The sequence below is a fragment of the Loxodonta africana genome, chromosome 24 (genome assembly GCF_030014295.1).
Source record: "Loxodonta africana isolate mLoxAfr1 chromosome 24, mLoxAfr1.hap2, whole genome shotgun sequence".
NCBI lineage: Eukaryota > Metazoa > Chordata > Mammalia > Proboscidea > Elephantidae > Loxodonta > Loxodonta africana.
Window position 1 is genome coordinate 61568873 of NC_087365.1, and position 12136 is coordinate 61581008.

General features: G+C 46.1%; 1 protein-coding gene across 1 annotated transcript in view; it reads left to right on the plus strand.

Annotated features, from left to right (window-relative positions):
- The window catches only part of CDH4 (cadherin 4), a 710466-nt gene that overhangs the window by 556510 nt on the left and 141820 nt on the right, over positions 1–12136 (plus strand). Inside the window, exon 5 of the mRNA XM_064276304.1 lies at positions 11490–11663. Within this exon, the coding sequence (XP_064132374.1) occupies positions 11490–11663 (174 nt within the window). The remainder of the gene's footprint in view (positions 1–11489; positions 11664–12136) is intronic.

Below are 12136 nucleotides of genomic sequence, written 5' to 3' on the forward strand. Positions count from 1 at the left end.
TACACACCTGTAGACCAGGCTCACCTGTCTGGAAAAGCCTGGTGGTGGGATTTGGGCAGCCTCTGTCCTGCTTCAGGGCTGCTTGGTTTTCAGAAAATTGTAATACGTCATATGTGCATATGTTCTCATTAGGTGTCATCCTGTCGATTCCGACTGATAGTGGCCCCACGTGGACAGAGTAGAACTGCTTCACACAGCTTTCTAGGCTTTACAGAAGCATATTTTCAGGTCTTCCTCCTCTGGAGCCGCTGGATGGGTTCAAACCACCAACCTTTCCATTAGCAGCCAGGCACTTAAGCACTGTACCACCAGGGCTCCATACACAGAGACACTGTGCCAAAAAGTATTGGTGAACATTCAGCCATTTCAGGACGTAGTACATGATCAAGAACCGATGGTACTGAAGGAAGAAGTCCAAGCTGCACCAAAGACATTGTCGAAAAACAAGACTCCAGGAACTGGCGGAATACCAATTGAGACGTTTCAACAAAGAGATGCTACACTGGAAGCACTCACTCGTCCATGCCAAGACACTTGAAAGACAGCAACCAGGCCAACTGGCTGGAAGAGATCCATATTTGTGCCGGCTCCAAAGAAAGATGACCCGAAGGAATGCAGAAATTATTCAACAGTATCATTAATATCACGTGCAAGTGAAATTTTGCTGAAGACCGTTCAAAAACGGTTGCATCAGTGCATCCACAGGGAGCTGCCAGAAATCCGAGCTGGATTCAGAAGAGGACGTGGAACAAGGGATATCACTGCTGATGTCAGCTGGATCCTGGCTGAGAGCAGGGAATACCAGAAGGATGTTTACCTGTGGGGCATTCGACGATGTGGATCATAACAAATTATGGATAACGTCGCGAAGAACAGGAATTCCAGAAGACTTAATTGTGCCCATGAGGAACCTGCACATAGACCAAAAGGCCGTCCTTAGAACAGAACAAGGGGATACTGTGTGGTTTAAAATCAGGAAAGGTGTGTGTCAGGGCTGTATCCTTTCACCATACTTATTCAGTCTGTATGCTGAGCAAATGCAAAGAAGAATTTGGTATCAGGATTGGAGGAAGGCTTACTAACAACCTGCAATATGTAGATAAAACAACCTTGCTTGTTGAAAGTGAAGAGGACTTGATGCACTTGCTGATAAAGATCAAAGACCACAGCCTTCAGTATGGGTTACACCTCAACATAAAGAAAACAAAAATCCTCACAACTGGACCAATAAGCAACATCACGATAAACGGAGAAAATATTGATGTTGTCAAGGATTTCATTTTACGTGGATCCGCAGTCAACACCGATGGACGCAGTAGACAAGAAATCAGACAACGTATTGCATTGGGCAAATCTGCTGCAAAAGACCTCTTTAAAGTGTTGAAAGGCAAAGATGTCACTCTGAGGACTAAGGTGCACCTGATCCAAAACATGGGATTATCAGTCACCTCACGTGTGTGTGAAAGGTGGACAATGAATAAGGAAGACTGAAGAGTTGATGCCTTTAAATTATGGTGTTGGTGAAGAATATTGACTATACCATGGACTGCCAGAAGAACGAACAAATGTGCCTTTAAAGAAGTACAGCCAGAATGCTCCTTAGAAGCGAGCATGGTGAGACTTTGTCTCACGTGCTTTGGACATGTTATCAAGAGGGACCAGTCCCTATATAAGGACACCATGTTTGGTAAAGCAGAGGGCCATCAAAAAAGAGGAGGACCTTCAACAAGATGGATTGACACAGTGGCTGCAACAGTGGGCTCAAACATAGCAACAATTGTGAGGACGGTGCTGGACTGGGCAGTGTTCCGTCCTGTTGTACACAGGGTCGCTATGAGTCGGAACCGACTTGACAGCATCTAGCAACAACAACGTGTGTGTGTGTGTGTGTGCATACACACATGGGCCCCTGGTAGTGCAGTGGTTAGGCACTCAGCTGCTAACCAAAAGGTCGATTCGAACCTACCAGCTGTTCCAAAGGAGGAAGATGTGGCAGGTAGTCTGTCTCCGTAAAGACTACAGCCATGTAAACCCTATGGGGCAGTTCTCCTCTGTCCTACAGGGTCACTGTGACTGGACAGCAATGGAGATATATATGTATAGATATATATGCTTAAACACACTGTACGTGTATATGTGTATGTGTTGTTGTTGTCCTTAGGTGCCATCAAGTCGGTTCCTATTCCTAGCGACCTGTGTACAACAGAACGAAACAGTGCCCGGTCCTGCACCATCCTCACAATCGTTGTTATGCTTGAACCCATTGTTGCAGCCGCTGTGTCAGTCCGTCTCATGGACAGGCTTCCTGTTTTTCACTGACGCTGTATGTATGTCCGTATACACACACAAAATACACACAGATACATAAGTACTTACAGGCATGTGTGGGCATATATATATAACGTCAATATGCACATATATGTACAAATATAAATATTTACCCATATACACGTAAATATACATGTATCCATACACATATGTGCATTCACATGCATGTCTATACATCTGTGTGCATGTCTGTATACATGTAAGTATGCGTGTGTACACATGCATATACAAACATACATACTCATGCAGGTGCATTTGTATGTGCGCATAAATTACACGTGTAATTTTTTTGTGGAGGAGATGGCAGACTCCGACACTCCGCCACCGCTCACTCAGGAACACCTAGTACAGGGACGTGTCGGGAACACCGTCAGATGTCATCTGTTAGAAAATGTCTTTGAGAGTACCTGGAAGCATTCTTCATAATTAGTGCAGCTGCGCGGCGATGTTTGTGTGCCACAGTCTGAACGGGCCCGGGATGACTGCGCGTCCGAAGGTCTGCTGGTGGGGTTCTGTTAATTGCTGTCGACGTTTTCACTGCTCCTCCCGAGAGCGGGCGCCCGTTCCAGGCAGCAGCTCTGCGCCGGCCTGGCATTGATTTTCACCAGATTTTGTTATTACATTTGTCTCACAGCTTTAAAATAGTAGCAAATATGTGCAATTTATTTAAACAACACTCGGGAAATTAACGCCATGCAAGCCCATCTAAGCAAATGAAGATGAAGCAGGTTTAAAAAAACAGAAAACGGCTGCGTGAAAGCCCTTGAAAACCCTGCATGTGAAATTCGAGGGCTGAATTCCACAGGTAGGGAAGCATCCCAGGTGAGAGCCAGGAAGACCGAGCATCCTAAAGTGCTGAGAGGCAGGCAGAGGCTGTAAACCCAGCCCGCTCGCACGCCAAAGCTCAGGTGTGCCTGCTGGGGGCGTTCCTCCAAGTGAAGTGGGTGCAGGATGGGTTTGACCTAGGCTGCTGTCCCCCTGCAGGGGCCTCAAGAACAAAAGTTAACCCACCCTTCCCCTGAGGCAGGTACCTGGGAGGCACGGTTGTCCCAGTGCACCAGACACCTAGGGGCTCATTAAGGCCATTGCTGGGCCTACCCCGCGTTTCTGAATCCCTGGTCCAGGGATGGGGCCAAGAAACAAGCGTTTCTAACTAGAACAAGCATTTCTTATAAGCTGGGAGTGTGCAGATGCTGCTGGTCTGGCCACACTCGGGTCTGGGGATCCAGGGTCACCAGCAGGCTCTCTTACCCAGCACGCACAGACACGCCTGTGTCCACCTCCTTGGCCTGTACTTGCTCGGGGACTTCAGGGGTTTCAGCGGAGCTTCCAGACTAAGATGGGCTAGGAAGAAAGGCCTGACGATCTGTTTCTAAAATCAGCCAATGAAAACCATGTGGATCACAACAGGCTATCTGCAACTGATGATGGGATGGCACAGGACGAGGCAGTGTTTTGTTCTGTAGTGTGTGGGGTCACTGTCAGTCAGGGGCCAACTCGGCAGCATCTAGGGACCCAGAGTTGTACCCCCACCCCGTCTGGGGTTTATCACAGTTTCCTGGTTGTGGGGAAACATCTCTGAGTCCTTTCGCCCTGGCCCCCTCCTGCTCCCAGGGAGTGTCAGTTTCTGCCCAGCCCACCGCACACCTGGCTGAGGGTTGTGAATGGAATTCAACTTCACAGGCAAAGCCCCCGGGAGTGGGGTTGCCCTGGCCAAGGGCCTGGCTGTGCGGACTCCCGGTGTGCAGAAACCCCTCTGCTGAGCTAGCTGTGTGACTGTAGGGAGGTACCTGCCCTCTCTGACCCTACCGCCTCCCTGGGAAGGTGGGAGTTTTGACGCATAACCGCTTAACCGAAAGGTTGGCAATTCAAACCCACCCATCAGCTCTGAGGAAGAAAGACCCGATGATCTGCACCTGTAAAGGTTGTGGTTGTGGCGGTGGTGGTGGTGGTTGTGTGCCAAGTCAGTTCCGACCCTGTGTGACGGAGTAGAACTGCCCCATAAAGTTTTCTAGGTTGTAATCTTTACGGGAGCAGATTGCCAATTTTCTCTCTCGAGGAGCCGCTGGATTCAAACCGCCAACCTTTCAGTTAGCATCTGAGCACTTAACTGTTGTGCCACCAGGGCTCCTTCTGTAAAGGTTACAGCCTGGAAAACCCTATGGGGCAGTTCTCCTCAGTCGCACTGGGTCGCTATGAGTTGAAATCCATTCAAGGGCACCTAACAACAACTGAAGTGGTTGTAGGGACGGTTCAGGGAGGCTTCATGGAACAGCAACGCACAGAGCCTGGAACCTAAGTACTCGGTGGTGGTCACAGTTATTGTGATTGTTTTTGTGTTATTTCAGGGACCTTTCAGCAGCTGGACTAACCTGGTCTTTACCATCAAAGCTTAGACCTCATGAGCCCACAGGGGTGAAAGTCAGACCAAGCTCCCGAGGAGGCCTTGTTTGTTCTGGGCCAGGCCTGAGGGATACACAGGAGCTCGTCCAGCAGGAGAAGGCCTGCGTGGTCCCCCAGAGGCAATTTCACTGTCCTTCTCATCTGATGATGAAACCTATGAGTCACTGCCCCCGCCCCCGGGGCAAGGAACCCTGGGAAGCAGGTGTCTGCACCCCCATTTCAGAGTGGGAACATGCAGCCAGGACGTCCTAGAGCAGTCTGGAGGTGCCCCCGCCCCTTTGTTATCATGGGGTGGTGGGGCGCTGAGAATAAATGAGCACAAGTTGGTACAGCCGTATTCCAGTAGACACCGAGCTCCGGGAGCACGCACCTGGCTTGGCCCCTTCTAAGGCGGATGGGAAGTAGCCTACAGAAAACCCCAGGTTTTTCATGGCTGCAGACTCTTGAATGCAGGAGCTCAACTCAGGAGACACCTGGAGCTCTGAGAGGGGGACCCGGTCTCAGGGGAGGTGGCTTATCCAGGCAGAGTTTTCCATTGATGAGGTTTTATTTTTTACATCAGTATGCTTCTTTAAAAGGTAAAGACATCTCCTGTAGCCAGAACATTATCACACAAATAACAAAATTAATACTTCATTAATATTATGTAAGCCACAGTCCATATTTACATTTCTCCAATTGTCCCTTTGCAGGTGGTCTGCCTGAACCAGGCCTTCAAACTGGTTCTGTTCCAGTTTGAACCCCTGCTGAGAATTAGCATTTCCACCCCAGATATACTGAATCCAAATCAACAGTTTAACAAGATCCCCAGGTGATTCTCATGTATAATAAATTTTGAGAACCACTGCTTTACTGGTGGTTCTCAGAACTGATCCTGCACCAGCAGCATTAGTGTAGCCTGGGAACTTGTTAGAAACGCACACTCTCAGCAGGGGTTCAAACCTGAATGAACAGGTTCAAAGTCCTGGTCTGAACCGGATCCAGGGCAGACACGTCTTGCTAAGCCCGAGTCTCTCTCAGTATTCACCGGTACCTTCTGTGAGGATGCTCTGGGTGCTGAAGTCTCTTCAGTTGTCCTTTAGAACAGTCATGCTGTCCTGATGGCTTTCTGGTGATGGTGTTTCTCTTGTTCCTTTATTCCAAGATTACTATCTTGGTGATCTAGGGGTCAAATCTAAAGGCTTTTTTAAATTCAAGTTAAATATTTTTGTCAACGATGAAATCATAGATGGATGAGGTTGTAAGTTTGGGTTTTTAGGGGCAAATGCAAGAATTTGTTTTGCATCAAGCAGACAGTTGTGTGTCTCTCTCTGTGTTTAGCTTATTTCTGTGCCAACCTTTTTGTAGAAAGGAGTGGGAAGGTGCTCTGTGCATAGAGCAACACCAAGACTGCTGCGTCCTCTGCCAGGTCTGGAGCCCAGCTCTGGGGTGAGGGGTGACTAGACCAAGACCCTGCTGTGATTGGGGAGGGGCCAGGAGCAGGGAGCCCTGAGATCAGACGCCCCTAGACAGCTTTGTTCTCCCTGCCTGGGCTGCTGCGTGAGTCTCATTTCCATTTCACAGGCTCTGAGTGAAACGAACAGGGTCCAGAACTTGAGACGAGGCGTGTGGAGTGCCTCGAAAATAAATGCAGGCGTCACATAGGCTTGTTGGTCGTGTATATATATGAAGCGCTGTGGGCTCCTTTAATCGTAAAAATCCACGTACGTGGTAACGTTTAGGAAATACAGGAAGTTAAAGAGGACAAGGGAAAATAAGACTTAACGGTGACCCAGAGAAAACCAGTGTTTACACCTGGATGTATTTCCGTCCAATCCTCTCTCAGACTGTAAAAACATTGCCAGTCATGCAGCAGCATGGATTGAATCGTGTCCCCAGAAGTGTGTGTCGACTCGGCCGTGATTCCCAGTGCTGTGTGCTTGTCCCTTTGTCATCCGATGTGATTATACTGTGTGTTATAAACCCTCACCTCTATGATGGTAATGAGGCAGGACTCAATCTGCAGGATTAGGTTATATTTTGAATCAATCTCTTTTGAGATATAAAAGCGACCATAGAGCAGAGAGGATAGGGACCTCCTACCACCAAGAAAGAAGAGCCAGGAAGCAAAGCATCCTTTGGACCCAGAGTCCCAGAGCTGAATGAGGGAGAAAGCATCCCCCGGGAGCTGATGGCTAGATTGAGAGAGAATAAATTTGTTTGTTAAAGCCACCCACTTGGGGTATTTCTGTTACAGCAGCACTAGGTAACTAAGACATGCCGTGTGTATACTTTGGTTCCCTCTCTCCACTTACCATCATTTTATGGACATGTCTTCCCGTCAGAGTTTTCAAAGCATAAGTGTTCATGATTGTGTAGTACCCTAGGATATGAACATGCCAAACCAGCTGCCGTGAAGTCGCTCACGCTATCGATTCCAACTCATGGAGACCCCATGTGTGTCAAAGTAGTGAGTCCTAGGGCTTTCAGTAACTGTAATCTTTTGGAAGTTCTTCTGAGCTGCCTTTGGGTGGATTCAAACCACCAGCCTTTTTGTTAGTAGCTGAGCACTTAATGGTTTGCTCTACCCAGGGACTCCTAAGAGATGAACATAGCATAATGCATTTAACCACTATTTACTATAGTCATCCAGACTTCTCCCTGGTGGTTGTACTGTTTTAAAAACATCTGCAATTAACAGCTTTATACAGAGACTTTTGTCCATGTGTCTTAAAGTGTCACTGGGACAGCTCTGCTGCAGTGGAGTTGTTGGGTTCAATGGGAGAGTCTTCCTTGCTGCTCTTGATGTCCAAGGGATCTGCTCAAAGGACTGTGTTAACTCACAGTCCACCAGCAGGTATGAGCCTCACCAACCCTAACACGGCCAATATTCACACTTGCTGTTCTCCACTAAGCATGGAGCTCTGTGTTTTTTCAGCATGGTCTAAATAATTCCCATAGCAACCCTCTGAATTCATTATTGTTATTAGCAGCAGCATTTTAGAAAAGAAGAAACTGAGGTTTAGGGAGTTGGAGTGACCTACTCCATGTCACATAAGTATTCAGAGTCATAGCAAGGTTAGTTTAACCCCAAAGCTCACACTCTCGACACTTTCACTCCACAGATTCACAACACTCTCCTCAGTGTTGAGTCTCCGTGTTTTTAGTCTTGTCAACATGGTAAGAGAAAAAGATATCTTACCTTAGTTTGCATTATTTGATTACTGGAAGGCATGAACACTTTTCATAAGTTCATCAGTCATTCTTATTTATTTTTCTGTGAATTATCTACTCGTTTTCTTTCCCTGTCATTAAAAAAAAGACTCAATTACTTTTCTTATTGATTTATAAGAGCTCTTTTTATGTTGTTGGGTGCCGCCGAGTCGACCCTGACTCACAGAAACCCCATGTGACAGAGTAGAACTGACCCATAGGGTTTCCTAGGCTGTAATCTTTGACACTAATGACTGTAGACCAGACTAGTTGTGAGATGACATCAAGGATATCATACATGAAGAAAGCAAAAGGTCTTTAAAAAGACAGGAAAGGAAGAAAAGATCAGAATGGATGTCAGCAAAGACTCTGAAACTTACTCTTAAAAGTAGAGCAGCTAAAGTAAACAGGAGAAATAATGAAGTAAAAGAGCTGAACGGAAGGTTTCAAAGAGCAGCTCGAAAACGCAGAGTATTATAATGCAATGTGCAAAGACCCAGAGTTAGAAAACCAAAACCTGTTGCCGTCAAGTCAGTTCCAACTCATAGCGACCCTACTTATAGAGCAGAGTAGAACTGCCCACAGGGTTTCCAAGGAGCAACTGGTGGATTTGCACTGCCAACCTTTTGGTTAGCAACTGAGCTCTAAACTGTTTGGCATTTCTCAAGCTGAGAAAATAAAGAAAAACTTCAAGCCTTGAGTTGCAATAGTGAAGGATTCTATGGGCAAAATACTGAACAATGCAAGAAGCATCAAAAGAAGATGAAAAGAATATGCAGAGTCACTGTATCAAAAAGAATTGGTCGACCTTCAATCATTTCAGGAGGCAGAATATGATCAAGAGCTGATGGTACTGAAGGAAGAAGTCAAGCTGCACTGAAGGCACTGGTGAAAATCAAGGCTCCGGGAGTTGATGGAATACAATTGCAATGTTTCGACAAATGGATGCAACACTGGAAGCACCCACTCTTCTATGCCAAGAAATATGGAGGACAGCCACCAGGCCAACTGACTGGAAGAGATCCATACACATTCAATTCCAAAGAAAGGTGATACAACAGAAATGTGGAAATTATCAAACAATGACATTAATATCACACACAAGTAAAATTTTCCTGAAGATAATTCAAAAACAGTTGCAGCAGCACATCTACAGGGAACTGCCAAAAATTCAAGCTAGATTCAGAAGAGGACATGGAACAAGGAATATCATTGCTGATGTCAGATGGATCATGGCGGAAGGCAGAGAATAGCAGAAAGATGTTTACCTGTGTTTTATTGACAACGAAAGGCATTTGACTGTGTGGATAATAACAAATTATGGATAATACTGCAAAGAATGGGAATTCCAGAGCACTTAGTAGTGCTCATACAGATCCTGTACACAGACCAGGAGGCAGTCGTTAGAACAAAATAAGGGGATAGTATGTGGTTTAAAATCAGGAAAGGTGTGCATCAGGATTGCATCCTTTCACTGTAGTTACTCAATCTGTATACTGAGCAAATAATCTGAGAAGCTGGACTATATTGAGAAGAATGTGGCATCAGGATTAGAGGAAGACTCATTAACAATCTGAAATATGTGGATGACACAACTTGGCTTGCTGAAAGTCAAGAGGACTTGAAGCACTTACTGATGAAGATCTAAGACTACAGTCTTCAGTGTGGTTTACACCTCAACATAAAACAAAAATCCTCACAAGTGGACCAATAAGCAACATCATCATACGTGGAGAAAATACTGAATTTATCAAGAAAGGTCTGGTGACCTACTTTTGAAAGATTGCAGTTATTGAAAACCCTAGGGGCACGGTTCTACCACGACACACATGGTGCCTCCATGAGTTGGAATCAACCCAACGGCAGCTGGTTTGGTTTTGATATGTTCATAACTTGGGATATTACACAGTTACGAAAACTTATGATTTGAAGACTGTGACATGAAGAAATGTCCATAAAATAGTAAGTGGAGAGATGGAACCAAAGTATACACACAGTATGTCTTAGTTATCTAGTGCTGGGAAAAAAAAAAAAAAAAACACTGCTGTCCAGTCGATTCCAACTCATAGCAACCCTATAGGACAGAGTAGAGTTGCCCATTAAAGTTTCCAAGGAGCAGCTGAGGGATTTGAACTGCCAACCTTGATTAGCAGTCAAGCTCTTAACCGCTGTGCCACCAGGGCTCGTATCTAGTACTAGTATAACAGAAATGCCTCAAATGGATGGCTTTAACAAGCAGAAATTTATTCTTTCACAGTTGAGGAGGCCAGAAGTCCAAATTCAGGGCACCAGCTCCAGGGAAAGGCTTTCTCTCTCTATCAGCTCTGGGGGAAGGTCCTTGTCATCAATCTTCCCCCGGTCTAAGGACCCCAAGTCCAAAAGTCAAGCTCAGCTCCTGGCTCTTCTTGGTTAATGGTAATGAGGTCCCTATCCTCTCTGCTTGCTTCTCTTTTATATCTCAAAAGAGACTGACTCAAGGTACAACCTGTAGATTGAGTCCTGCCTCATTAGCATAATTGCCTCTAATCCTGGCTCATTAACGTCATAGAGGTAGGATATACAACACATAGAATAATTATATCAGATCACAAAATGGAGAACAACCACACAATACTGAGAATCACAGCCTAGCCGAGTTGACACACATTTTTAGAGGACACAATTCAATCTGTAACAACCCTTGATGAGATGGATTGACACAGTGGCTGCAAAAATGGACTGAAGCATAGCAAGTATTGTGAGGTTGGTGCAGGACTGGGCAGTGTTTTGTTCTGTTGTACGTGGAATTGCTATGAGTCAGAACTGACTCAACAGCAGGTAATAATACCAACAGTCTTTATGGGAGCAGGTAGCCAGGCCTTTCTTCCATGGTGCCAACCTTTTGGTTAGCAGCCGAACGCCTAACCTTTGTGCCGCCAGGACTACTCAGTATTTATGTATTGAGACTATTAACCCTCTGTCAGATTTTTGGTAAATCATGTTTTCCATATTTGTCAATTGCTTTTTGATTATGTTTTCATAAACAGAGGTTTTAAATTAAAATCTATTGGTCTTTTCCTCCGTGATTTGTCCATTGTTTTGGGCTTTAAAAGCTCTTGATTAAATGTTGTTGTTTTGTTGTTGTTGTGTGCCCTTTAGTCAATTCTAACCTACAGCAACCCCATGTGACAGAGTAGAACTGCCCCAGAGATTTCCTAGGATGCAGTCTTTATGGGAGCAAATTGCCCAGTCTTTCTCCTGCAGGGCCTCTAGGTGGCTCCAACCCTCCAGCTTTTTGGTTAGCAGCTGAGTGCTTAACCACTGTGCCACCAGGGCTCCTTTTTGGTTAGAGTCACTTTTTTTTTCTTCTTTTTTTAGTTTTTTTTTTTTTTCCCTCCAGTTTAACACTCTAATCCGTCTGCTGGCACAGGTGAGAGTCTTTCTTGATTTTTCCCCGAACACTTACCCACGTCTCCCAAGATCATCCAAGCTCTCTCTGTCGGCCTAGGGTGCTACAGATACTCTTAACAGACGCCTCTTTCTTGTGCAAAACTTAACCAGGCTTTTTCGACTCTTCTCCCCCACAGAAAGGAAAGAAGAATGTGGTTCTGGACCCTTCTCAGCCGCTGAATGACATGCTACTGCCGTGGCCTCAGCATCAGAACCCCAACGGCCTGAGAAGACAGAAGCGGGACTGGGTCATCCCACCCATCAACGTGCCGGAAAACTCGCGTGGGCCCTTCCCCCAGCAGCTCGTGAGGGTAAGTAGACGACCCCTTCCTGCTTGACATGAAGTCAACCTGATGAAGACCAGCTCAGCATCAGCCCATGCCTCTCTCTGTGGGTATCACCAATCTGCTGGATGGACTTGATCCAGAGGCAAGGGTAGGTTCTGCACATGGTGTGTGAGAAGCCCAGGTTGCGCCTTTCTGGTGATAAGTGTGACCCAGAGCAGAGAACCTTCAGGACGGGGTTGTGTCCACCAGGGCAGGAGATTTTCTTAGGAACCAGTGACCTTTCTCTGGGTGATTTTCAGAAGATGCTCTTGGGTGTGGAAGGAGTTGAGGATGGGCCCTCGGGTTGTGGCTTTTGACCTGTGGACACCCTTTCTTTGGTCTGCTTACTCGCATTCCTTTCCACTTCTGAGTGAGATATCGAACGGTGAGATGGTGGTGTGTCTGCAGTGACAGTAATCAGGATGAGTAAGCAGAAAACGGGTTGGGGAAGAAAGGCT